The 23,761-nt window shown below is 35.2% G+C and overlaps 2 protein-coding genes across 3 annotated transcripts in view; both read right to left on the bottom strand.

Annotated features, from left to right (window-relative positions):
* Nucleotides 1-402: 402 nt before the first annotated feature.
* Nucleotides 403-23,761, bottom strand: part of inpp5l (inositol polyphosphate-5-phosphatase L) — a 31,891-nt gene continuing 8,532 nt past the window's right edge. Inside the window, exons 2-16 of the mRNA XM_079896019.1 lie at nt 18,100-18,141; nt 17,189-17,289; nt 16,792-16,879; nt 13,653-13,716; nt 12,415-12,518; nt 11,856-11,908; nt 11,418-11,537; nt 9,297-9,381; nt 9,108-9,203; nt 8,006-8,080; nt 7,855-7,928; nt 5,919-6,030; nt 5,667-5,735; nt 5,499-5,558; nt 403-3,345 (exon numbers count right to left, since the gene is read on the bottom strand). Coding sequence (XP_079752145.1) covers nt 5,517-5,558; nt 5,667-5,735; nt 5,919-6,030; nt 7,855-7,928; nt 8,006-8,080; nt 9,108-9,203; nt 9,297-9,381; nt 11,418-11,537; nt 11,856-11,908; nt 12,415-12,518; nt 13,653-13,716; nt 16,792-16,879; nt 17,189-17,289; nt 18,100-18,141 — 1,125 coding nt within the window. The 3' untranslated portion in view covers nt 403-3,345; nt 5,499-5,516. The remainder of the gene's footprint in view (nt 3,346-5,498; nt 5,559-5,666; nt 5,736-5,918; nt 6,031-7,854; nt 7,929-8,005; nt 8,081-9,107; nt 9,204-9,296; nt 9,382-11,417; nt 11,538-11,855; nt 11,909-12,414; nt 12,519-13,652; nt 13,717-16,791; nt 16,880-17,188; nt 17,290-18,099; nt 18,142-23,761) is intronic.
* Nucleotides 17,196-23,761, bottom strand: part of LOC307173148 (glycerol-3-phosphate acyltransferase 4-like) — a 58,407-nt gene continuing 51,841 nt past the window's right edge. For both annotated transcript variants that reach the window (XM_079896015.1, XM_079896016.1), the window contains 2 exons: nt 18,100-18,141; nt 17,196-17,289 (listed from right to left, as the gene is read on the bottom strand). The gene's annotated coding sequence lies outside the window, so the exon portion shown is untranslated. The remainder of the gene's footprint in view (nt 17,290-18,099; nt 18,142-23,761) is intronic.

Genomic DNA, 23,761 nt, shown 5'->3' on the forward strand with positions numbered 1-23,761 from the left:
CATTATCATCAATGTTTTTGAATAATAAAAAAGGCTCAATTCTAATCCCGCATTCAATTTTCCTGACCCTAGTCGGTCAATAAGGTTTTTTTTTGTTTCTAAAAGAAAAGAAAAACATTTATTGTCCTGGTTTCACAGACAAGGCTTAGATTAAGCCAGGTTTAGGACTTGGTTCAATTAGGATATTTAAGTAGCTTTTAACAAATAAATGCCTCGGTGAGCATTAGAGACTTCATTCAAAAATACAAAAAAATCTTACCGACCCCAAACTTTTGAACATTAGTGTATGTGTTCATATATTTAATAGCAATTTACATTTTTCAATCTATCTATTTACTCAATTAAAATATTCTGTTATATATATATCTATTAGGCTAAAAAAAAAAAACACAATTCGACTGATCAGTTGATGAATATATACATTTTATTAGGAAATAAGACATAAAATATTTGAGAAAAACATTCATTTGTGCTGCAGAAGGTATAGTACAGTAAGAGGGTCTTTAGACCGTTTCAGGCCAGTCTAACATTCGACAGCACATTAGATACCCTAGATGCACTGCTACTGTTTTACTGCATCTTATGTCTGTTACAACCGATCTGCCAAACACAAGGTCTGTCAAAAATCATAAAATGGAGAGAAAAAAAAAGGAAAAACCTATATTTGGCACATTATCAAGCATCATGTACATCTTTAATCACAAGAAAGTTTTTTCTCCTGCAGTTTTTAGGTATGAATATGACTGTTTAAAGGGATAGTTTGCCCAAAAATAAACATTCTGTCATCGTTTATTCACCCTCAAGTTGTTCTAAACCGGTATGAGTTTAGTTTTTTTGTTCTGTTGAACATACAAGAAGATATTTTGAAGAATGTGGGTAACCAAACTGTTGCTGGTCCCCAATGACTTCCATAGTGTGAAAAAAATACAATATCTGCTTTTGTGTTCTACAGAAGAAAGAAACATTCAATTTTAGAACAACTCGAGGGTGAGTAAACGATGACAGAATTCAAATTTGTAGGTTAACTTTCCCTTTGTTTACTCCGAACAACCTATAATTTCATAATGGCAAATGTTCTGATCTTATCGACAAGTTTCCTCCTGGCCCAGCAGTCACCATTTATTTTAAACTTTTCACAATACCACTTGCCCATTTTCTTGATAGACACTATATAACAATATATTTTTCAATGTTTCTAGGGTGGCTCCATGGCAGAACCTGATTTCACCAAGTACAAAATGTTCCTGAATCCTGGATCAACATCTTTGTTGATCCTGGAACCACATTCTAACCAGTAAGATTTGAGGGACAAGTGTATGTCAAGTTTAGGCTTGCAACCATGGTTAGGTGTTTCTACATCAGTGTTATTCACAGATTATTTCCCTCTGATTTTAGAGATAACTTATGGATAGGGTCAGGTTTAGGGGTAGGGATATGGTTAGAAATGTTGTTCCAGGATCAACAAAATATGTTCGCCCAGGAGTTCTTTTTTTTTTTTAAAGAAGAAGAAAAGTCAGAGTCACAGAAAGTAGAAATAACTTAAAGGTTAACATACAATAAGCAATGTGACTGATTTCACAATTGCTATGAAAGAAAGATCCCTTTTATTACGAACTATGAATGCTCACATCACTGCTAAGTAAAATACTTCCCCAAAACCAGTGCAAACATGAATGGCTACATACACGTGTAACTTAGCATGCTAATAACAGTGCACATAAATCTCAAGAGACTGTAGTGTTTGTGTTTATCTGTAAAATCTCAAATGCTAAACGACATCGATGCCGTTCCTACAGCGACTCCGTGGCCTCCTATTGAACCACGGTTTGAAGCGATGCCCCAGAGAACAGTAAATTATGTTGACCATACCATGAATCAACTTCAACAAGTCCATTATTGACAGGTGGGCTGTACGATTTAACCCTCACGCGTAAATTATGCGTGGGGGGTGTTCAGATTATATTGATTTAATCAATAAATTCCGGTTTGGTTAAGAAATCACGGCCCTATCATATCTGGATATAATCCCTTGTAGAGATCATTTGTTTGATTTGGGTTTTGAAATGAGAAACATGTTGCTGAGGACATTTAAAGGGATATTTTACTGTAAAAGTGTGTCAACTTAAATCTTGCATATTGTCGGGTTTGATTATTAATACATTTCTGAGCATCAGTGACTAACAAAGTGATTCAATAACAGTTACGTAGCCCTACGTATTTACAATTTAAAGTCATTACATAAAGCAACACATAAGGTAATTTACCACAAAGAATCCTACTATATGAAACGTGGTAATTAAAACTAGCTTTAAACACATTTAACGCTGGACCAACACCATTGAAAACCTATATAGAGTGGTTAAACTTTACTAAACAATACGAAATACCCAAGATCCAACGCAAATAAAACAACAAACAGATCTGCGAACGCTATGCTCCACATTAGCATTCCACATTGCACTAGTGCTCTAATTAAAAGTCTGGGGGCTTCCAGGCCAGGGCACTCTGGGTGGGATTTCCATAATTCACAAGTGCTAATGGCTTTATAACTTGTCCCTTGGTGTCCTGTACATATTCTATTGATCCGAGAGTCTTGACTAACAACCCCGCAGAGACAATGACTGAAGCTGAAGAACACGCTGACAGCCATAAGTGCTGAGGCGAGTGTAAATGCAAAAACATATACGGTTATGAATCCATACTCACACATGCATAAGAACTGAAAAGCAACTAGGTAAAAGCTAAAGTGTCGGGCCGCACTTTACTCCATGCACATGCACACGAATGATGAACGTCGATGCAAAGAGATTCCGGAGTGAAACAGCAAACAAAGCTTGTGCGTGTCGCAGCAGCTCGCGTTTGGATACGGTGTGCTATTTTCAGCATACTTGTACTTGCATTCGCATTCAATGAGTAAAAAGCAAACGAATGGAGTTGTAATACCCACTCTATGCAAAGTCTTAAGCTTAGTTGTTTGTGAAAAGTCGGGAGTTGAGAGCTTTGAGAAGTCTTTGTGTTCTTTCTCTTGGTCCTTTTTTGATTTTGTCCTATTTTTCTCTGTTCAGAAATTTCTGAAGTCACGCTGACTGAACATACCTGGAGTCTTTGTTAAATGTGCATTATGATGGAAGTAAAACTAAGAGAACATATCAGAAAATGAACAGTTCTTGTCCTTTGCATTGTGTGCCCACTTGAGTTTGCCAGGAGATTTCAGGGGGTCCTGTAGGGGTTTTCTCATTGTCTCGGTGTGTGAGAGTGAGTGTGTACTTGTTGTAGAGCCCTGGTATGATCGGAAGAGATGACCACAGAATAACCTCTAGGAACACGTCAACAACACAGGAAGTCCTGATAAAGAGAGAAGGAGTGTTAATCAACTTGAAAAGAAAACGTATTTATGAAAACATATTAATCTTGCACATGACAACTTTGTAAATTAATATTTGTTTGGTTTATGGGTATTTCAAATGAAATTTCTTTAAAAGGTGATTAAAAAATGGCATGTGACCAGTTATTTGTCCTAAGACATACACTTCCCATTAAATATGAAATCATTTTAACCCGAAATCTTGATAAAAACCATTCAATGGTTTTGTTCATCTAGTGGAAATGTGTTATTTTTAGTAATTGTAGAAAAAATGTAAACAGTGCAAATAGAAAGAATTAAAGTGGGTTTATGAATGGACTGAAATGGGTTTATGAATGTATAAGAATAAAACAGAAAATGTATATTGAAATGTATAATATTGCTGAGAAGTTTGTTTTAAATGGGAATGTGTCATTGTGTCTTTTGAAAATTTCATTCCATTTTAGTTTTGTCCATTTGAAATAAAACTGTTCTTTTATCTTTCTAATTTAAAATGGCCTTTTATAATGTTTGCATTTTTTTTTAATTCTTTTTTATTTTTTAAAACTTTGGATTACCAATGACTGTTAAATATATACATATATTGTCTGGTATTGACATTGCTTTTGTACAGTACTGTACTGAATGTACAAAAATGTTTATATCAACATCTTTGTTTCCAGCCATTTAACGTTTTTCGTAGACTGAAATGTTTCACAATGTACATTGCATTGTCTTGCACATAATATTAAACAAACAAACAAAAAAATGAAACCTGCAGAATCCACTTTAGACCCCAATTCCTCAATTTAAGCACCAAAGAATACTAATGTCCATAATTTAAGGCTATTACCAGCTTCAGTAGTAAACCCATCTAAACACTAGACAAGCGTAACCTATAGAACACACATAAAACTGGCAGCAAAACAAAATCACTGCCCTAAAAATGCCAATATGGGACAACAATGCAGGATAGATCTGTGTTCTGTGTATCTGTAATTAATGAACACTGGTGCGTTTATGGTCCAGAGCGGTGGAACTGCTTGCGTAGGCTTGAGAGCCAGGGAATCCAACAGACATAGATCAGGAGACGAGCAGCGGGACCCGTCTTCCATCATCTCGGCTCAGCGTCACAGTAAATGAGGGCCGAGGGGCGGCTAACGGCTCCTCGGGGAAGATCAGAACAGAACGCTTAAGTGGACTGACGGACATTCTGCGATTCAAATTGGAAATGGGAGAGGTGTACTTGGGTGGTTGACAAATAACGTGGACATAAACCTTTTTTCAACATCAAGATGTTATGCCCTTTTTCAAAGTCTTGATTATGTTTTTGGGGTCTAGTAGGATTTCATGTTTGAATGTACAAAAAACATTATTTTTTCACATATTTTACATTGTTGCAGCACCTCTTTTCCCAGACTGCCAGCAACGCTCTGTTTAGTTCTGGTTTCTATAAAGCCCCTCCTTCTAAAAAACACAATGTGCTCTGATTGGACCAGTGTGTTGTGATTGGTCAACCGCTTCAAACGTGTTTTGGAAATGTCACGCCCTTACCACTAAATGTTAGTGTTCAAAACACTACTAACACAACTCAACCAGGCCTCACCCCCCTTTTTTGCGTATGCCTTGGGTGGAAATTATTTAAATTAGGAATATTGTAGCTTTTGTTACCTGTCAAAACCAATTTAATCACCTTTTTGTCTTTGTTATTTCACTTGTGTGACGAATATATGTGTAAAAGTACAAACATTCCATGTTTACTCAATGAATAAAGACATGCATAATATAAAATTAGATGCATCATAATTATTACAAAATTACAACTATGCAATTTAATATAGTTTTAGTTGAAGTTCGTGTCACACTGCAGTTAATCTTCAACATAACAAATAAAATTAATTTTATTGGTGACATTTTTACAATTTGAGGTAATTCAAGAAATGATATATATAAAAATAGAACTGAATTAAATGCCAATATAGTTTTATTGTATTTCTTTACATTATACCAGTATAAGGCATTGTCCATATTCTAAGAATATATTGGGGGGGAAAAACCCTGAAAATCAGATTTTATACTTATAAACAAAATCTTTGTTGTTTCAGGTCAAGCTACAAAAGCAGCAAACACAACACAAACAAATGAAATGCCTCACCCTTTGACTCTCCTAGTGTCAATGTGCAGTTGTCTTCAGTGGAAAAAACAGGAAAACAGGCTGGAGAAAAGATAAAAAATAACCAATAAAATAGTCATTGATTGAATCATCCATTAGCATTCGTTGAAACATTTTGATTTGGATGGGATGTTTGAGAGATCTGATCACCTTGTGGTCTCCCATGCAGATGGTGGAGCCCAGTGTGTTATAAAAAACACCACTCTCACCCTCTTCCCTCTGCAGACAACAAACACTAAATCAACAACAAGTCGCTGTTCATTCATCTCAAACACGCATATTGCATATCCTTTGGTACCAGATTTAACACATGGATGTGTAATACAGATAAACATATTTAGTAAAAGAATATGTAAGAAAAGTTCATTAAGATCACAATAAACGTTCTAAATGCAAACCTACCCGGTGAATGATGTCTCCCGCGCTGTGGGACATTAGGATGCGGTCACACCATGCCGGGCATCGTGTGTTCATGTACTGTGTAGGTTTAGTGTAGTCTTCACTGTATGGGTAACTGAAACATTAAAACGATACAAGCAGAACTCAGACATGAACATTACACTGTTTTGGACTGACAATTACAACTCATTATTTAACGCCTCACTTTGCAGGCACGTTAAGAAAAAGTCACAAAATGTTAAGAAAAAAAAATCATAAGTTAACCGGAATTTTCAAAAATTTGAATGGGTAAAATTGACCCACAACATATTTAACTACTGTAATATCATGATGAAACACTACCGTTCAAAGGTTTGGGTCCGGAAAGATTTTTTTTTTTTCTTATGTTGACCATGGCTGCATTCATTTGATCAAAAATACAGTCCAAACTATAATACTGTGAAATATTATTACAATAAAAAAAAAAAAAAAAACTATTTTAATGTATATATATATATATATATATAAAAAAAATGAATTCCTGAAATGTCAAAGCTGAATTTTTAGCAACCATGACTCCAGTCTTCAGCAGTGTTGGGGGTAATGTATTACAAGTAACATGAGTTACGTAATCAGATTACTTTTACTAAGTAACGAGTAAAGTAACAAATTACTTTTAAATGTACACCAAAATATCTGACTTACTTTTTCAAATAAGGAACACAAGATACATTGTTTTCACATTTATTGACTGACAGCTCTCCTTTCCTCATGTTGAGAGAAATCAGGAGTAAGTGCAGAGGCGTTGTGTGTGAACATGATGGTTACTGTAGTTCTGCTAATGTGAACATGCATTTACTCTTCTCACTTGCACAAACACTGATTCAGCATTCCTCAAAATGAATAAAAACAGTGAAATGCTAACCATTAAGCAAACCTGCAATAATGTTGAATAATATACTATTTATGTATTTAATTTCACTTTATCAACCAGTGTCTTTGCTGTTGACTTTCGATGGAATTCAACCATACAAATAAGCAAACATGACTTTAGTTAAACAACACATTTGTGTTTCTTTTTCTTTTCTTTTTTTTTTTGCTGAAATGAGAGTGTTGAACTTTCTTCTCGTGGGTCATCTCACATTTGGTGTGAAAGGGCCTTTGCATTTGCCAAAAATAGAACTTTTGTTCAGTTTGTTGTTTAGTCCAGCCCAGGCGAGAAAAAGTAATGTAATGCATTATTTTCCTTAAAAAGCAAATAAGTAACGCAATTAGTTACTTTTTTAGGGAGTAACGCAATATTGTAACGCAATATGTTTAAAACTAACTTTTCAAAATACTGGTCTTCAGTGTCTCATGATCCTTCAGAAATTATTATAATATGGTGATTTGGTTCACAGGAAACATTACTTATTTTTATCAATGTTGAAAACAGTTGTGCTGCTTAATATTTCTGTGGAAACCATTATTTTTTTCAGGATTATTTGATGAATAAGAAAGTTATTGATGAATAAGAAATTTGTATATTTTCTAACATTATAAATGCCACTTTTGATCAATTTAATGTGTCCTTGTTGAATAAAAGTATTAATTTCTTCCAAAAAAAAAAAAAAAAAAAAAAAACCTTGCCGGCCCAAACTTTTGAATGATAGTATTCAAAAGTAATGTATTTCTGTAAATTAATAATGATAAAATATTAATCAGGAAATTATGTGATGTAGGACCTGATTTTACAGTGTCCATACAGATTTGATTGGTTCATGAAAAGTACAGCTAATATTATTATAATATATATTATTTAAATGATATACTTTGTTCTGCTTCTGAAAGACGTTTCTTTTCTGCAACGCCAGAATCTGATATTACTTTGATTTTTACAGTTGGAATATTGTGCACTATTTAATATTGTATACTATTTTACATTCTCAGGTGTTTAATGAGACTTTTTAAAGTTGCTCACCTAGGAGGAAAGTGGATATCCTCCTCTGTGATGACGTCGTGAAACTCGGAGATCTCCTTATCATACTTCAGCAGCTGAAAGACAGAACTCATTTCTAGTGATACACTCTTTTGATTCAATTATAATCAATGTCTAATTTCAAAGTTCAAACCTCTTTTCCGTTGTTTTCTCTGAACACGGCCTGGTTCAAGTAAGCAAATAACTTGGTCTCTATATGAAGGAGAACCTAGTGATGGAGTGATAAAAAGAAGGACGAAAAAAAAAGAATGAAGTATTGAAATGAAAAAATAAACACAAGGAAAGACAAAGAGTAAAGACAAAGGTGAAAAGAGAAGGACAGAGGTTAATGCAGGGCATAAAAAACTAGCAAAGAACGGAGAGTAACTCCAACTTTGCTGGCAAAAAAAAAAAAAAAATGAAGCACAGGTCTGCAGGAGTGATCTAAATGCAAGCTCGCATTTCCAGGACTGGCAAGAAGTCAATATCAACCGTCCAAGAACCATAAATCTGGCTGGACAGTGTACTGGATATGTCTGAGCGCACACAAAAAGAAAAAATTAATCATCTCCTGGATGCTAAGTCAGAGCCTTTAACATCTATGTTTACAAAACCTCAGGAAAGCAAGTGTCTCGGCAGATTTGGTGGTGGCTCTGTAATTCTGCATATTGGTGAATTCAGATTTTATATATATATATATATATATATATATATATATATATTAAGTAAATTATACACAACCATTCAAAAGTTTTTGGTCGGTAAGATTTTTTTATGTTTATAAAAACAAAACAATTTTCATATGCTCACGAAGGCTGAATTTATTTGATCAAAAAAAGTGTAATTTGAAATAACTGAATTTTCAGCATCAGCATAGTGAAAGTGTCTTATTTAATTGATCTGTGTCAGCATTTATTTGAAACAGAAAAGACATGAACATTTTTACAGAGGATTTTTGTCAATTTCGCTCGATTTAATGCGTCCTTGGTGAATTAAAAAAAAAAATCTTACTGACTCCTAAGTTTTTGTTTATGTACAAAAACCAACAATTAATGGAATGTGTAAATAGTCCGTAAATTTACCTCAGGTTAACTTTTGCAATGTCTACTGAATGACTGGATCTTAATTTGTAGGCTTTTCTCAGAAATAATTGATACATGCAAATGTTTGTGGTTAATTTGATTAAGTAATCAGCATATAATATACCTAATTCAATATCTCTTTTCATCAAAACAGCTTTAAAAATAAATAATCACCTGGTGGTCATTGTCTTTCCCTTCACAAATGATTTTTTCTACCTCGTTGCTACTGTCTTTTTTTACCGTCTGGATATCAGCCGACATGGAGAGGTTCTGAACACAAACAAATACACATATTAATCGTTATATAATTTATGTGTGTATGGTCTCTTTGGTGTGTGTGTGGAGTATATCAGTCAGATTTACCTGTACTAGACTGAGTGTGTCAAGGCGGAAATTGAAATCCCCAAACAGAAAGAAGGGAAGAGAACTGTAGCTGTTATCTTCCATCCTGCAAGACAAGAGAAAGAATTTGATATGGACCACAAACCACTTTACAACTCAATGTCTTTTCTGCTCAAAGGCAACATAACACAGCATTTAACTGATGCATTTCTGTGTGTAGGAGAAAATTCAACTGGAAATAATGTTGACCTGGACTCGATTCTATCCAGGCTTTGATTTGATCATGAGTGAACTATGATATTATAGGTTAATATTATTATACGTCAGTTCAGAGGTCACTCTTCCACCGGAACTAGACTTGCATATGGCCGTTATTATCGGAAGCCAGTGATTATAGTTTATAAAGTTATAAATATGGATATTTTTCTTACAATTACGCATAGCTTCACTTCAGAAGGCCTTTATTAAAGGGATGGTTTGGAGTAATTTCAACCAAGGCTCCTTTGCACTATGACCTCGAGCCAAACCCCCCTGTAAAAGTCCTGGCAGAAAGCGATGAATAAAGGTCCTTGCACACTGAGTCCGAAATTTTTTCGTATTCGTGAATATTCGTGATTCGGCGGCTCTAAATTGTCAAAACACCATTCAAAATGCTTGCTACGGATGCGAAAAATGCAGAAAATCGAACCTGATCCGAATTTTTTTTGACAGACGAAAGTTTCTGAGGTAGTGTGCAAGCGTGATTGACATAACGTGAGGTCGTATTTATTTTTTAACGTGCGAAAATTTCGGATGCGAATTTCGGACTCAGTGTGCAAGGGCCTTTAGGATGTAGTGTAATGACACCCAGTTACAGGAATGCACTAATATTTTGTTGGTAGCACCAGTTTGCAATAATTATTAGTTAACACTAAGTTGTCAACACTTCGGAAAAGTTTTCCACTTTCCCCTTACACTTGTGAGTTTTGCAAAGGACTTTTATGGGCTTTTCCCAAATTACAGAAGTGACCTTGACATCCGGGTTAGCAGTAGCATGAGCCGTCAGGCAAGTGTTATTTAAATAAACTCCTGATGTACTTACAAACTTTCCAATGCCTCGTTTTATGAGTACAGAACCTATTTGTACTACTGTAGAAGTTTGGTACCATTCTGGGCATTATTAGTGGGGTAATTTACGAGATACATCCTTGGATCCGTTAGCGCCTACACTAAGCCATTCGGCTGATTTCTCTAAATAAACTTTAATAATGTTCGACAAAGGTAAAAAAAACTTTGGGGGTGGTGGGGGTTGGCTCGAGGTCATGGTGCAAAGGACCCTAGGTTGAAATTACTCTGAACCATCCCTTTAACCCCCTGGAGCCGTATGGATTACTTTTATGATGAATGAATGTGCTTTTTTGGGCTTCAAAATCTAGGGTACCATTCACTCTCTTATTACAAAGCTGGGAAGAGCCAGGATATTTTTGGACAATTGTGTTTGGCTGAAAGAAGAAAGTCATATACACCTAGGATGGCTTGGCGGTGAGTAAAGTATGAGATATTTTATATAAATATATGAGATAAATTTGTGGGTGAACTAACCCTTTAATGAATGTAGGGATAACGTGCACTAATGCATGTTATTTAATTCTAATTTCATGTTGTCTTTGCATCCACTGTCATTTGTGACCCTGGACCACAAAACCAGCCACATGGAGCAATTTTATGAAATTGAGATTTATACATCTGAATAAATAAGCTGAATAAATAAGCTTTCAATATATGTATGGTTTGTTAGGATAGGACAATATGTGGCCAATATACAACTATTTGAAGATCTGGAATCTGAGGGTGCAAAAAAATCAAAACAGTGAGAAAATCGCCTTTTAAAGTAGTCCATTTATGGTCACAATTATGCTGCAATCACTCACAAAAATAAATGTTTTATAGTAGGAAATTTACTAAATATCTTCATGGAACATGATCCTTACTTAATAGCCAAATGATTTTTGGCATAAAAGAAAAATCGAAAATTTTGACCCATACAATGTATTGTTGGCTATTGCCACAAATATACCCGTGCCACTTATGACTGGTTTTGTGATCCAGGGTCACATTTGTATTACTTGAAAGTATTTACACAAATAATTCAGAAGCACAAACCTGTTGATGACATATCGGAGAGCTTTCTTGCGGTTTGCGGAATACACTGATGGGCTAGCGTTGCAGGCTATGAGGTTGGAGGCGTCGTGAAACAGGTGAACATTCACCAGGTCTAAACCCCTGCACACACACACAGATAAACACAAGATATATTATATATGGGGGTCTCTGTGACTGATGTGGGACATTAGCTGATAGGATGGAGTTCACAGGCTCCGTTCATTTATCACTCAGTCTTCAGGTTCCTGTACTGCTCTATTATACTGCTGCCATGTGTCTGCTATTAATGCGTTTTTGATGACATACTATTCCACTAACACACAGCTAACACAAAGTGTTTTCTTTGAGCTGAAGCCAAAAAACATTTACACAATAGACTGTAAAGAAAATTAAGGGGGACATCTCAAAAGGTGAAGAAGAGTGTGAGTGAAAACATACTGGTTGTGAATGATCCATCGTGTCCTCATGTAGCCTTTTCTGGACCACTTGAACTGTAATGAAATGCACACACACATATGCATAATAAAATTAAGGAGGCATCCATATCATTTTATAGACAGAGTTCGAGTAATCAATGATCAAGTCAATGACAGTATTAAAAAAATTAAGTATATTTTAGTAATAACTGCATGTTTACTATTTCATTTAAATGACCAAACATTTGAATTTTGCCTACAACCTTGTTACTGCATGATTTCCCCCTCATTATAAAATATGTAGCATTCATTAAAATTGTGACAACTAAAAAAATAACATAATTTGGACAATTTGTACAGCATGATGGGAAGATAGGTAAAAATATTCCACAATATTTATACGTTGATAGTTTGTTCTGATTCCAGTTTCTTTGTGTTTCAAGGTTTATGTAACGAATGCTCTATATGAGAGCATTTAACCAGTATAAGTAAATTAACCTGGTGTATCCCCAAAAATGTAGACAAAGAAATTCACTACAATTGTTAAAAAAAAAAAAGAAGAACACTTCACACACACTTACATCAGGCCAAAAGTTCTTGGGGAATTTCTCTTTTTGCATGGTAGTCACTCCTTCCAGAGAGCCCACGTACTTGTTATGGCCTGAGACAGCTTTAAACTCCTTCACTACAAGGAGGAGGAATAAACAAACAAGACATATTGTAAGAAAAACATGCAAATGCAAAATCAATATACTAATGTTGGAGTTGTCGTGCAGCTGTAGCCTGTGAGAGCAGGATCTATGAGACACTGATTTGATAGGGCACCAAATTCATTGGTCCACTGATCTAAATGGCTCTTCTATTAGTCCTCTTCTTGAGAGCTTATTCATGAGATGCTGTGACTAGAACAGATGAAGGCTCGAGAAAAAAAGCTTATGAGGTTAAATCCTGTTCTATCAGAGACACTAACCAAACGAGTCAAAGGAGAACATTTATTTCTGTTGTGTTGGTTGGAAATTCATCTCTCTGCTAATAGCAGTAAATATCTTGTGTTTCGGCCAGTACGATTTTTTTTGTTTTGTTTTTTGTACGAATTGGGAAAATCCTTGTACCATTTAACCCACTTAATTACACAATTTCCACAAAATATTTAATCTTGATCTTAATCTTTAATATTGACTAAAACATTCTGAGAAGCAACACTGTTTTATATGTATTCACCTGAATTTTTAACTTTTGAATTCTTTTTAATGGAAAGCATCTTTATGTTTTTTTTTCCAATGGAGATTGATTCTCATTGTTTTTTTATAAGCATAAATTAAAGCCAGTTCAAATTATGTATACATACCATATAGATACAATTTAGATACAGATACAAACATATTTTTTTCTTTATGTTATACCATATTTGTTTTTATATTATATTACAACAATTAAAATGTTTGGGATGTACTTAATTGTCATGAAAATAATGTCACAATGCAAAAATCTTAATGGTCCTAAAAAAGAAAAATATAATTTCCTATTATACAGCTCTCCTGAATGCTGAATGCTGTCAAATATTTCGGAATAAATCGCCCTCATCCACAGGTAACAATGTATGACCAACTGACCACTCCATAACTGCTAAAATATTTTATTTATTGATTTATTTGCTAAAAAGCCATGTAATAAGCAGGATGATGCACAATCAGCTAGTCATTATTGCAAAATAACCCCCAACGTGGTGATCGGGATTTTGTAATATGACCAGGACTTGTTCTTGAAAGGTTTTGTGAAATTCAACCATAATATTTTATAGTACATATATTACTCTTACCATTGAAGTCATATTGCTGGATATTTTTCAGTGACTTGTGGATGAAATACATGCTTCCCAGAGCCTAAAATCAAATAAATAAATCAATCAGTCAAGCAAACAATCATACATTATTTTGTGTGATCTTCTAATCGAAGCCCTAATAATATCCCGAGTGGATACAGGGCTAATGACCTGACAGCTTAAAGCCATGCACAATAAGGGGTTAATGGAGATCTCCAATGTCTGAAGAGCTGCTTTGATTTTAGATGATGTTGATGATGTACTCGCATCATAATCATTAAACCCTAACTTTCAAGACTCTGTTGCAGTCGATTTCCTTATCCAATCATAAACTTGCCCATAGTTTTGGTACCCCAAAAAACACCTAGATATGCCCATGCAATACTCTACTCACAAACCTCACACACGCACACTCCCTGCGTTTTCTGACAGCACGCTGAATGAATTTAATGTACTAGCTGCTTGCTCTGGTGAGCGCACATCAATCCAGCTCCGCAGAGATCAATACGGACAGAAAATTAAAACAATCACACAGGGATTAAACACAGGGCCCTCCTGTTGGCCTAACACGAGCCGCATGGATGGCAGAGAAAAATGACCTGCCATTGAGGGATGTTTTGACACGAAGCACACCACACCGTAAACACACACACACACACACACACACACACACACACACACACACACACACACACACACACACACACAGAGAGTCAGGTTTTCTTCAAAATATCCATCCCAGGAGAAAGAAAGAAATCTTGTGAGAGAAATTATACTTTTTTAATATGATAGTGCTTTCTAGATGACCAGTCTTGAGAGACTGGACATTACAACAGGCACATGTGCAACTCAAGCACAACAGCTCCGGCAGGGACCAGAAATGATTGGGGAGAGAGAGATGGGAAATTGGACTGGGAAATGACACAGACTGGATTAACCTTTTTTGGGTTTGTCTGTTGAGAATGCTATATTATAAGAGACTTCTTTTGAAAACATTAAAAATCTTACAAACCACAGAACATTTGACCAGTAGTGTATTTGTTTTGTTAGCCATGACTTCAACTTACATACTTCCAGATTTCAATTCTTTAATACTTTAAGGCTAAAGAACTAAAAGCCAATATCATTAAATACTGTTGACAAGGATCGACTGTATTTGAAATACCACTGGGCCATGGGGAAAATTTGGGTCTGTTTGATAAACAAATAATTGTGTGTTGGCAAAAAAGAATCAAATCTTGCTAAAATTTTCCAGCTTTTTATAATGAAGGTCCTCATTGCAGTGCATGAACTCACACACACAGCCATCGGCTGTGTTAACACCCACCTTCATTCTCATTTGTCTCACATCATCTGTATTGATTTGTAATTAGTTTTCTGAGGGTTGTGAATCATCGCTTGACTGGGAAGAGAGTGTGTGTGTAAATGCAGAGAGCGTCTGGCACACATCGTACAAATGGTGTTTAGATAAAAAAATCACTTTTAAGTCAATACATTTTTATTAAACCCTGCACTGGCCTGATTGATGAAGATAGGTGTAAGTGTGCTGATCTCTCTTTAAGTGTGAATGTGTGTGTGGGGCTGTGGGTCCCGTTGAAACAGGCTCATGATGTGATGAGCCAATTTTTTGACAGAGATGATTTGTGTGCATCTATGACATTTCTATATTTGACATAAATTTATAATTTGGGAACAAAAACTGAAGCAGGTGTGGCCAAGGGCCCACGTACAGAAAAACTCACTAACCCTCCTGCATCAACAAAACAAATACACACTCACTCACTCACTCACTGACTCACTCACACACGTAGACATTCAGTTTATTTATCATGTTCAGATGAGAGGGGCCTAATCAATAGTTTTAATCTGGAGTTAAACGTATTGACTCGGTCTGCTGCCTGGCCACTCCCGCACATTAACCCAGTCCATCAAGGTACAGACCATACACATTGTGTACAAACACACAGACAGCACCTCTCACCTGGGTGGGCTGAGGGTTAATACCCTGCCAAACACCAGCAACTTATCTCTATTCACAGATTTTACTAAGTTACTTTGAGTAATGAAAGGGGTGCCCCTGGGCTCTATCTTTGGTCCATCACTGTTTTTAGATAGTAGCTGGCCAATAATTTACTTAAGAGGTCTTTGTAATTTATATTTTAAAACGGTCTCCCACTGTATGTTCCATTTTGAATAACTTAAAATTTTTAAATCTGTTGTAGCACTTTGAACAGTTACAATAAATTCAAGGGTGTTGAAATTATGAATCTTGTTTTTGAGTTCAATTTACTGACTCAATGATCTGGTCGCAGTCGCTAACAGCAAACTGAACAATTATCAGTTAAAAACAAAATAAAATATCAGTCTGTTCTTCATGAAAAACTATTGGATGGCTTCAGAATACTATTTATTAATTATTTTGCAACACGTAAGTAAGCTATTTTCTGTGAATGTGCAAGACTCCCAATTCATTAGCCACTACAGATAAATATCTAGAAGAAAAACAAAGTGCAGTAAACAGTAAAACTATTTGCACTATGCGTTTTTATGTTTGCGATAATACATAAAAATTATATGATAACAAATACGATCTTGCAATATCCAGCAGCATAATGGAAGCGAATGACAATGCAAGCTTCGCACAATCAACTTACAAAGGCCAAAGCTGCTGTTACATTAAACATAAGGTGGATAGATTACTATTAATGTTGTTTTTTTTTGTTTTTGTTTTATTTTGCACCTTAAAAAAGCCCCCTGTCATTAAAGTGAATAGTGGCCAGGATACACATCCACTATTTACTTGTATATATATATACAATATACATATATATATATATATATATGAATTGGTTTATAATGGCATTAATAAATGATGACAGAATTTATATTTTAAGTGGACTATCACTTTGACTTTGAAGCACTGCTGTAAGTGTAGGAAAGAATAGCACTAGAATCACAGTAAGGTGAGTATTGGAAGAACAATCTAAAAATGGTTGTAGGGCTCTATCTAGTGGACATACAAACCAACCACAGCACTGATGTTGCAAAAGACAACACATTAAGTAAGTTTCCCTTGAACTGAATCACTAGGGAAACAAGTGAAGATACCAGATATTGCAACAACTGTAACACTCACCGTGAAACTGTCCACAGCCTTGAAATGACTGTCTACATAGACACAGACTCTGTCGAAGTCTGCCATCTCAGAGCTGGACTCTATGGTCCTATAATCAGAAGAAAGGAAAGGATGAAAATTATATAATTCTATATATCAAAATAGAAACAATAAATCCTTTGTAATCTGTTTAATACACTGCTATCACATCATTCAAAAATGGCTGAAAAATAATAATGCTATTATCACATTATTTGGCTATTTCTGGACATGCAACAATACATCAGAATACCATGTAAATACCATGGTATATAAACACGGTAATCAGTGGTCTGGTACTATCTGATTCTGACGATACTGCCACAGTACTTTTTAATAAGGTGACTCATTTATATCACACAATCTGCCATATCCTCACCAGAAAAAGTTCTCTGCGTGGCCCATGTTTATCATATAGTCCTTTCCACCAACTTCCTGAAAGTGCAGGGCGATGAAGCGTGGCTTGTACATGTGGACCGTCTAAAATGATAAGATTTACATTAGACATACAATTAATTCACTATTGTGTTTATCAGCTGTTGAATCACAGAATTCATTAAAGGGATCAAATCATGAGAATAATATAATAATGACGTTTTTTTTGTTTGTTTTTTTATAAACAAACATACTGTAGCTAGTACTGTACTGTAACTTCTCCAGTCACATAGATGTAGAAGGGATAATATAATTCCTAACCCCAGAAAAACTAACCATTAGTAGAGTAAGATTTGGAGAAAGTCAAAATTGCTGATTTTTTTTTTTTTTTTACATTTTTATAGAAAAATACATATAAATATATATATTTTAAAAGCAACTTCCAAAAAAACGTTATTGCTATCTTTGAGAAAGTTGCACAAATAATGTTACCAGGCAAAAAGACAACCACAGACTATTCAAATACAAGGTAACAGATTTTGTATGCATTAGATGCAGAGATTTCCCAGCAGGAAAATCATTAAATCTGTGATTCAACTTAGTTTTGCTCACAACGTGACAACAGCAGATAATATAACATGATTTAATGGTGTTCCAAAGACAGGTTGTATAAATGAGAAAAACACCTTTAGGTTTACAATGGCCGAGTAAAGTTCACTCTGCAAAGGTGTGTGTTTACAGCAGGTTTGAACAGATGGAGAGCTTAGACAAAGAAATGTACGTGTGAATATTAGAACAGTAAAGAGCATGTAAAAAAAAAAGAAGAAGAAGCTTTTAGTTTTTCTACTATGCTACATAGAGCAACATCAGATGTGAGTGTTTGAATGGGAGAAACGTTAAAGACATCAAACTCACCGCGAAGAACTCTCGCAGCCAGTCTTCCTCAATTTCACCCACCTGAGAAAAAGAACCAGATTTCCCTGTTAGGGCACTTTAATAATACTAATAACATGGTCAGGTTATAACCACTGCTGTAAGCTTTGAACTGCATTGTGGATTACATTTACTGGGAAATGGATCTCATTTCCATTCAGAGATATTAAGTTTGAGTGCTTTGATTGTGTCATTACAGGTAAATGTGCCACTGAAGGTCTTTATCAAACCAGTCCAGTAATAACAAGTGCTATTTTAGTTCTCTAGACAGACAGACATATAGACTTGAGGTGTGTTATGCACTTTGCACATTTACTTTGTATTTCACAGCTGAATTTGAAATGATAATAAAACAATAAAGCAGCTGTGAAGCGATATATATCATGAGGAGTCTGAATGTTGTCACCCATCCATGGGGTGAAAGTACAGTACATCCCTCCCATTAGATTATCGAGTTACTCTAACCTCTTTACCAAACTAGACAAGAATAAATGCATATAATAACAAATATAATATTACAAAGATGATCGTATATGCAGCATATGCTGCTGACAGAACAGATCTAAAACTCGAAGAATGAAGCTATTGTGTGTTAGAAAGGAAACACAAAAATTTTGAACAAAGAAAAACATTAACATAAAAAAAAAACTGCATGAATAATTTAAGAACTGAAAGCAAAAGACATTTAAAAGTGAGTGTGTGTGTGTGTACTGGCGGAAAATTTTGTTTAAAAAATGTTAAACCGTTATCTGAAGGCTTTGAGAAGCAGGTTTCAAATACGGTTAAGTCTGATACTTTCGACATAAATATATGAAAAGTAAAGGTACTGTTTCAATATCATAAACAATATGTCGCAGGCTCAATTTTAAGACAAAAACTTAGCATGTAATTATAAAGTGCAAGAGATTAGCTTGAATTATAAACACATATGGACCTGGTTGAGATGCACAAACAAACAGAGCAAATGTTTAGATAAGTGTTAAACAGTGTTAAACCTTTCAGAAAAATCAACCTATGAATGGCCTTGTAAGACAAACAGAACCTCAGATACTTTAATCTCCTGAGATATGGACAACACAAACACATACAGTCATTTGTCTCCACACCCCTTAGAGTGAAGTTGTGAGAAATCTTCTTTCCCTTCTATCCTCCCTTCACATTTGTTACTTCTCCCCCACTTCCTTCCCTTTACACATTCTTCTCTTCACTCACTTCACTTAGAAAGATTATATCAATTATTATAATGTTCTATGTCAATGCAAGTGAATTAAACGTCACGTTTGGTATCATTTAAAATGTCTCAGTGTGACTGGTACAATGGTCACGTCTCCATAGAAGTAAACCAAAAGGTAATAAAGATTTCAAGAGTTTAGAGATACTTTGCTTACTATGTTGGGTGTGCCCCTTTCCCAGAGTCCTTCATCCAAACTAACTCCTGTTCCCTGACAAGGTGCAAACCCCTCAAGGTCTATAACCCTAGTCAATGCAAATTCCTGTTGTAAGTTCATGCACTACATTGGGGGGTTGTTTTGTCTTTAGGTATTTAAAGAAATGCTGAAAAAGTCTTTCAGACACTCTGCAATATGTATACTATTTTTGTCAGGTATGCATCTTTTACTCATTATTCCAGAGCATTATCTTTTAATTGATTATGTAATTGACATGATACATTTACCTGACTAATAAAATATTTTTACATTTGGATTTATTCTGACTTACTCTGAAATGATTGACTCAAGTAGATTACGTTAAGTCCATAACACCACAAGTCTACACTCAGGTTAATAATGGACTAAAATACAGCTCAGCTGAAGTTTTAGAGCTCCGACTAACACATTGGCATTAGTCATGTATATTTAGAATGTAGAGGCTAATAATGGGGTTTTCCATTTAGAACAACAGAGTGTTGTTAGACCAATCTAAATAGGGAGGAGCCTCAACCTCTGATTATTGAATAGTATTATTCTAACTAAGTGTACGTGGGACCATTAGAGAAAGTTAAAGGTGCTCTAAGTCATGTCATGCGTTTTTTAGGCCAAAACATTTTTTGTCACATACCGCAAACATCTCGGGGTGGTGGTGGCGCAATGGATAAGACACATGCCTTTGGTGTGAGAGACCCGGGTTCGAATCCACTGTGAGACACCAATGTGTCCCTGAGCAAGACACTTAACCCCTAGTTGCTCCAGAGGCGTGCGACCTCTGACATATATAGCAATTGTAAGTCGCTTTGGATAAAAGCGTCAGCTAAATGAATAAAATGTAAAAATGTAAAATGTATCTCCTCACTATCCGCTAGCTGCCTGTCCCCTGAACACACTGTAAAAAAACGCGGTCTCTGTAGACACCACAGGCTCCACAAACTGCAACAAAAACAAACTGAGCAACAAACAGAGCGACCCGCAGCACGAAACATAACAAACTGTTCCAGCCAATAACCGACAAGAATGATGTGGGGGTGGGGTTCGGGGGTTAGTGTGCGGATGAGGAGGAGGGAGGGTCTAGCTAGCCTCCGTTTTGTTTGACAATAATTCGAATGTCAACAAGAAGAAACGTCTCCCGGGATCGCTTAGACAACCTTTAAGTTGGTCAGCTTGGTTCTATGGTAATGGTTAAATATAGTCTTGCCTTAATTTAGTGTGTACAGACCTATGGGGACTACATAATATACTTTTGGTAATTAACAAGCATGGTGCAGTTATCTAAAAAGTAGTAGTAAATCGCCTCTGTTAATGACCAATACTGACGAGTTTGTGATTATGAGGTCGTATACCCGGCCGGTGCGAGAAGTATTATAGGAATCTGGATGAATGATTGTGATTTCAATAGAGTTAAAGAGTTAAATAGAATAATCGAATACGTAGCTAAACTATTAAACAAATGACCAATAATCAATTGGGATTATAACCTAAATGAACTCTGCTCAGAGAACATTTGGTCCCTCTCTACAAAGAGTTAAAATAACTCTGAATCAGAGTTAAAGTTAAGGAGATACTTAAGTGATTAATTAAGTGATGATTGGGCATTAATGATGAACACCTGCTGTCAACAAGCATCACTGAAGGAAAGAGAAACAACAAGAACAGAAAAAAGAGAAACACAAGAACTAAAACTGACTTCCAGCCACAGCCTTAGATGAAATCAAATGAAGACAAAAGACATTAAATCTCTCAAGATCTCAGCTGAGGAGGATTAAACAATTTCACAAACAGCATTACCAGCTTCACCTATTACTAACCAGATTGACTTAATTGGTGTCATACGTCTACAGAAGGTCTTATTGAGGTTTAGATGTTGACGATTTATTGAAAATGTTCACCATTGACCACTGATCACCATTATGGTGATCAGTGTTTCATTTAGTTGGGCAGTTTGACTCTTGGCCTTTTTTTGCGAGTTTGTGGTTTTTGTAACAGTTTTTTACCAAAACACGTAATTTGTTACAAAGAAAGCTAGAAACAAAGATGAGCAGGTGATACAGTTTTCAACAACAAAAAGTAGAATAAGGCACTTATCTCATCACTGTCCAAAAGTGGTTATTTGATGTTAATAGATTATATTCACTAACAATTCTCTCTTGCCACAGATCGTACTTTCTGAATTTTGGTTTTTAAAAAACATTATAGGGAATTTTTTTTTTGTAAAAGACACAGACATCAAGAATCAGCATATGAATCTCAACAATGGTGACATGCTTCATGCCACAATGCATGCTGGGAGCCACAATAGTATAAAACTCATGGTTCCCAGGAAGCATTGCAGCATGAAACATGTCACCATTGTTGAGATTCATATGCTGATTCTTGATGTCTGTGTCTTTTACAAAAAAAAAAAATCCCCATAATGTTTTTTTAAAAACCAAAATTCAGAAAGTCTGTGGCAAGAGAGATATCACCTGATATCACTATACTATATCACCTGATCATTTTTGCTTCTTCATTTTCTTTGCAACAAATTATGTGTTATGGTAAAAACTGTTACAAACTGTTACTGCAACTGTTAAGTGTCAAACTGCCCAACTAAAGGAAACACTGATCACCACAATGGTAACCAAACATTTTCAATAAATCGTCAACATCTAAACCTCTGTTAATTCTCAATAAAAACTTCTGAAGACGTCTGACAGAAATAAAGTCAGTCTGGTTAGTAATAAGTGAAGCTGGTAATGCTGTTTGTGGAGTTGTTTAATCCTCCTCTGCTGAGATCTTGAGAGATTTAACGTCTTCCTTTATCTTCATTTGATTTCATCTAAGGCTGTGGCTGGAAGTCAGTTTTAGTTCTTGTGTTTCTCTTTTTCTCTGTTCTTACTGTTTCTCTTTTATTCAGTGATTCTGCTTGTTGACAGCAGGTGTTCATCATTAATGCCCAAACATCACTTAATTAATCACTTAAGTATCTCCTTAACTTTAACTCTGATTCAGAGTTATTTTAACTCTCTGTAGAGAGGGACCAAATGTTCTCTGAGCAGAGTTAATTTAACTCTGGGGATTTTGCTGTGTAAATTCGTGCTCGTAATAAAATGTGTTAAATTACTTTGCCAGTGAAAAAAAAACACGAACTATGCAAGACTATACAGTGGTTTGAGGAAGTCTCTAGGGAATGAAGCAGTGCATTCAATATGCATATACTTGAATCTGAAGATCTGTGACCTGCCGCGGCAGGTCATGCATAGCAGAAATGCCTTGTATTTGAGAGAAGGCAAAGGAATTAGGATCGACTTGATAAAGCCAGCAGCCATATAGCTCTAAAACATGAAATGGTTTCAGGAAGGAGCTTAGATATTTCAGTTATGAAGGTTGATATTGAGGTAACTAGGTTCAATGACATCAAACGTGTGATATTTGTAAGCACTTCAGGCATTTCAAGCACACCCTTGTGAAAAAGAAGTACATTTTAAAATACTGCTAAGAACTGGGAATGTCATGTTTCTGGACACTCAATTACATGTTAATTGTGTAAATGAAAAATGATTTATTATAGTTTACATTTATATGAAATCTAATTAGCTGAACTTGCTTTTTTGACCTATTTGATATGATTATAAATGCAATATTTAATAACACACTACAGTAAAAATAATAACCAAGTACTTTAAACTAAAGTATTTTAGTCAACAAGAAAGTCAACTTCTTTTTCAAACATTTAAAGAAAAAGTTTAAAACACTTTAACGTAAAACTTTTAATTTGACATCATTTCAAAGTAAACTTTAAACGTTTACTTAAGTGTTAAGAAACAATCATGAAAGTGCACTCGTTTTAAAGGGGTCATATGATGCTTTTTAATGTCTTACTTTTCCTTTAGTGCATAATATATCTGTTTGTGCATGTATAATATCGGCAAAGTTACAAAGCTCATAGTCTCCCACAAAAGTATGTATTCTATCTAACAGAGAACACTGATCCTAACCTGCCTAAAACACCTCGATTGAAGTCCAGATATGAAATATTATGTGATATATTAACATAATGTCCGGCCAAAGGCATATGCAAAGAATAAAAGATGAGCCTTCAGTAAATTGTAGTGTTGTCTTCATGTCAAGGAGACACTGAATTTGATGTGAAAGCAAAACCCCTTTGTTTGGCCTTCAGAAAAGTGATCTGTAGTTCAAATGTATTTTATTTTAAATGTCAGAAGAATGTAATG

This window comes from Squalius cephalus, assembly GCF_949319135.1.
Source record: "Squalius cephalus genome assembly, chromosome: 16".
NCBI classification, from domain to species: Eukaryota; Metazoa; Chordata; class Actinopteri; order Cypriniformes; family Leuciscidae; genus Squalius; species Squalius cephalus.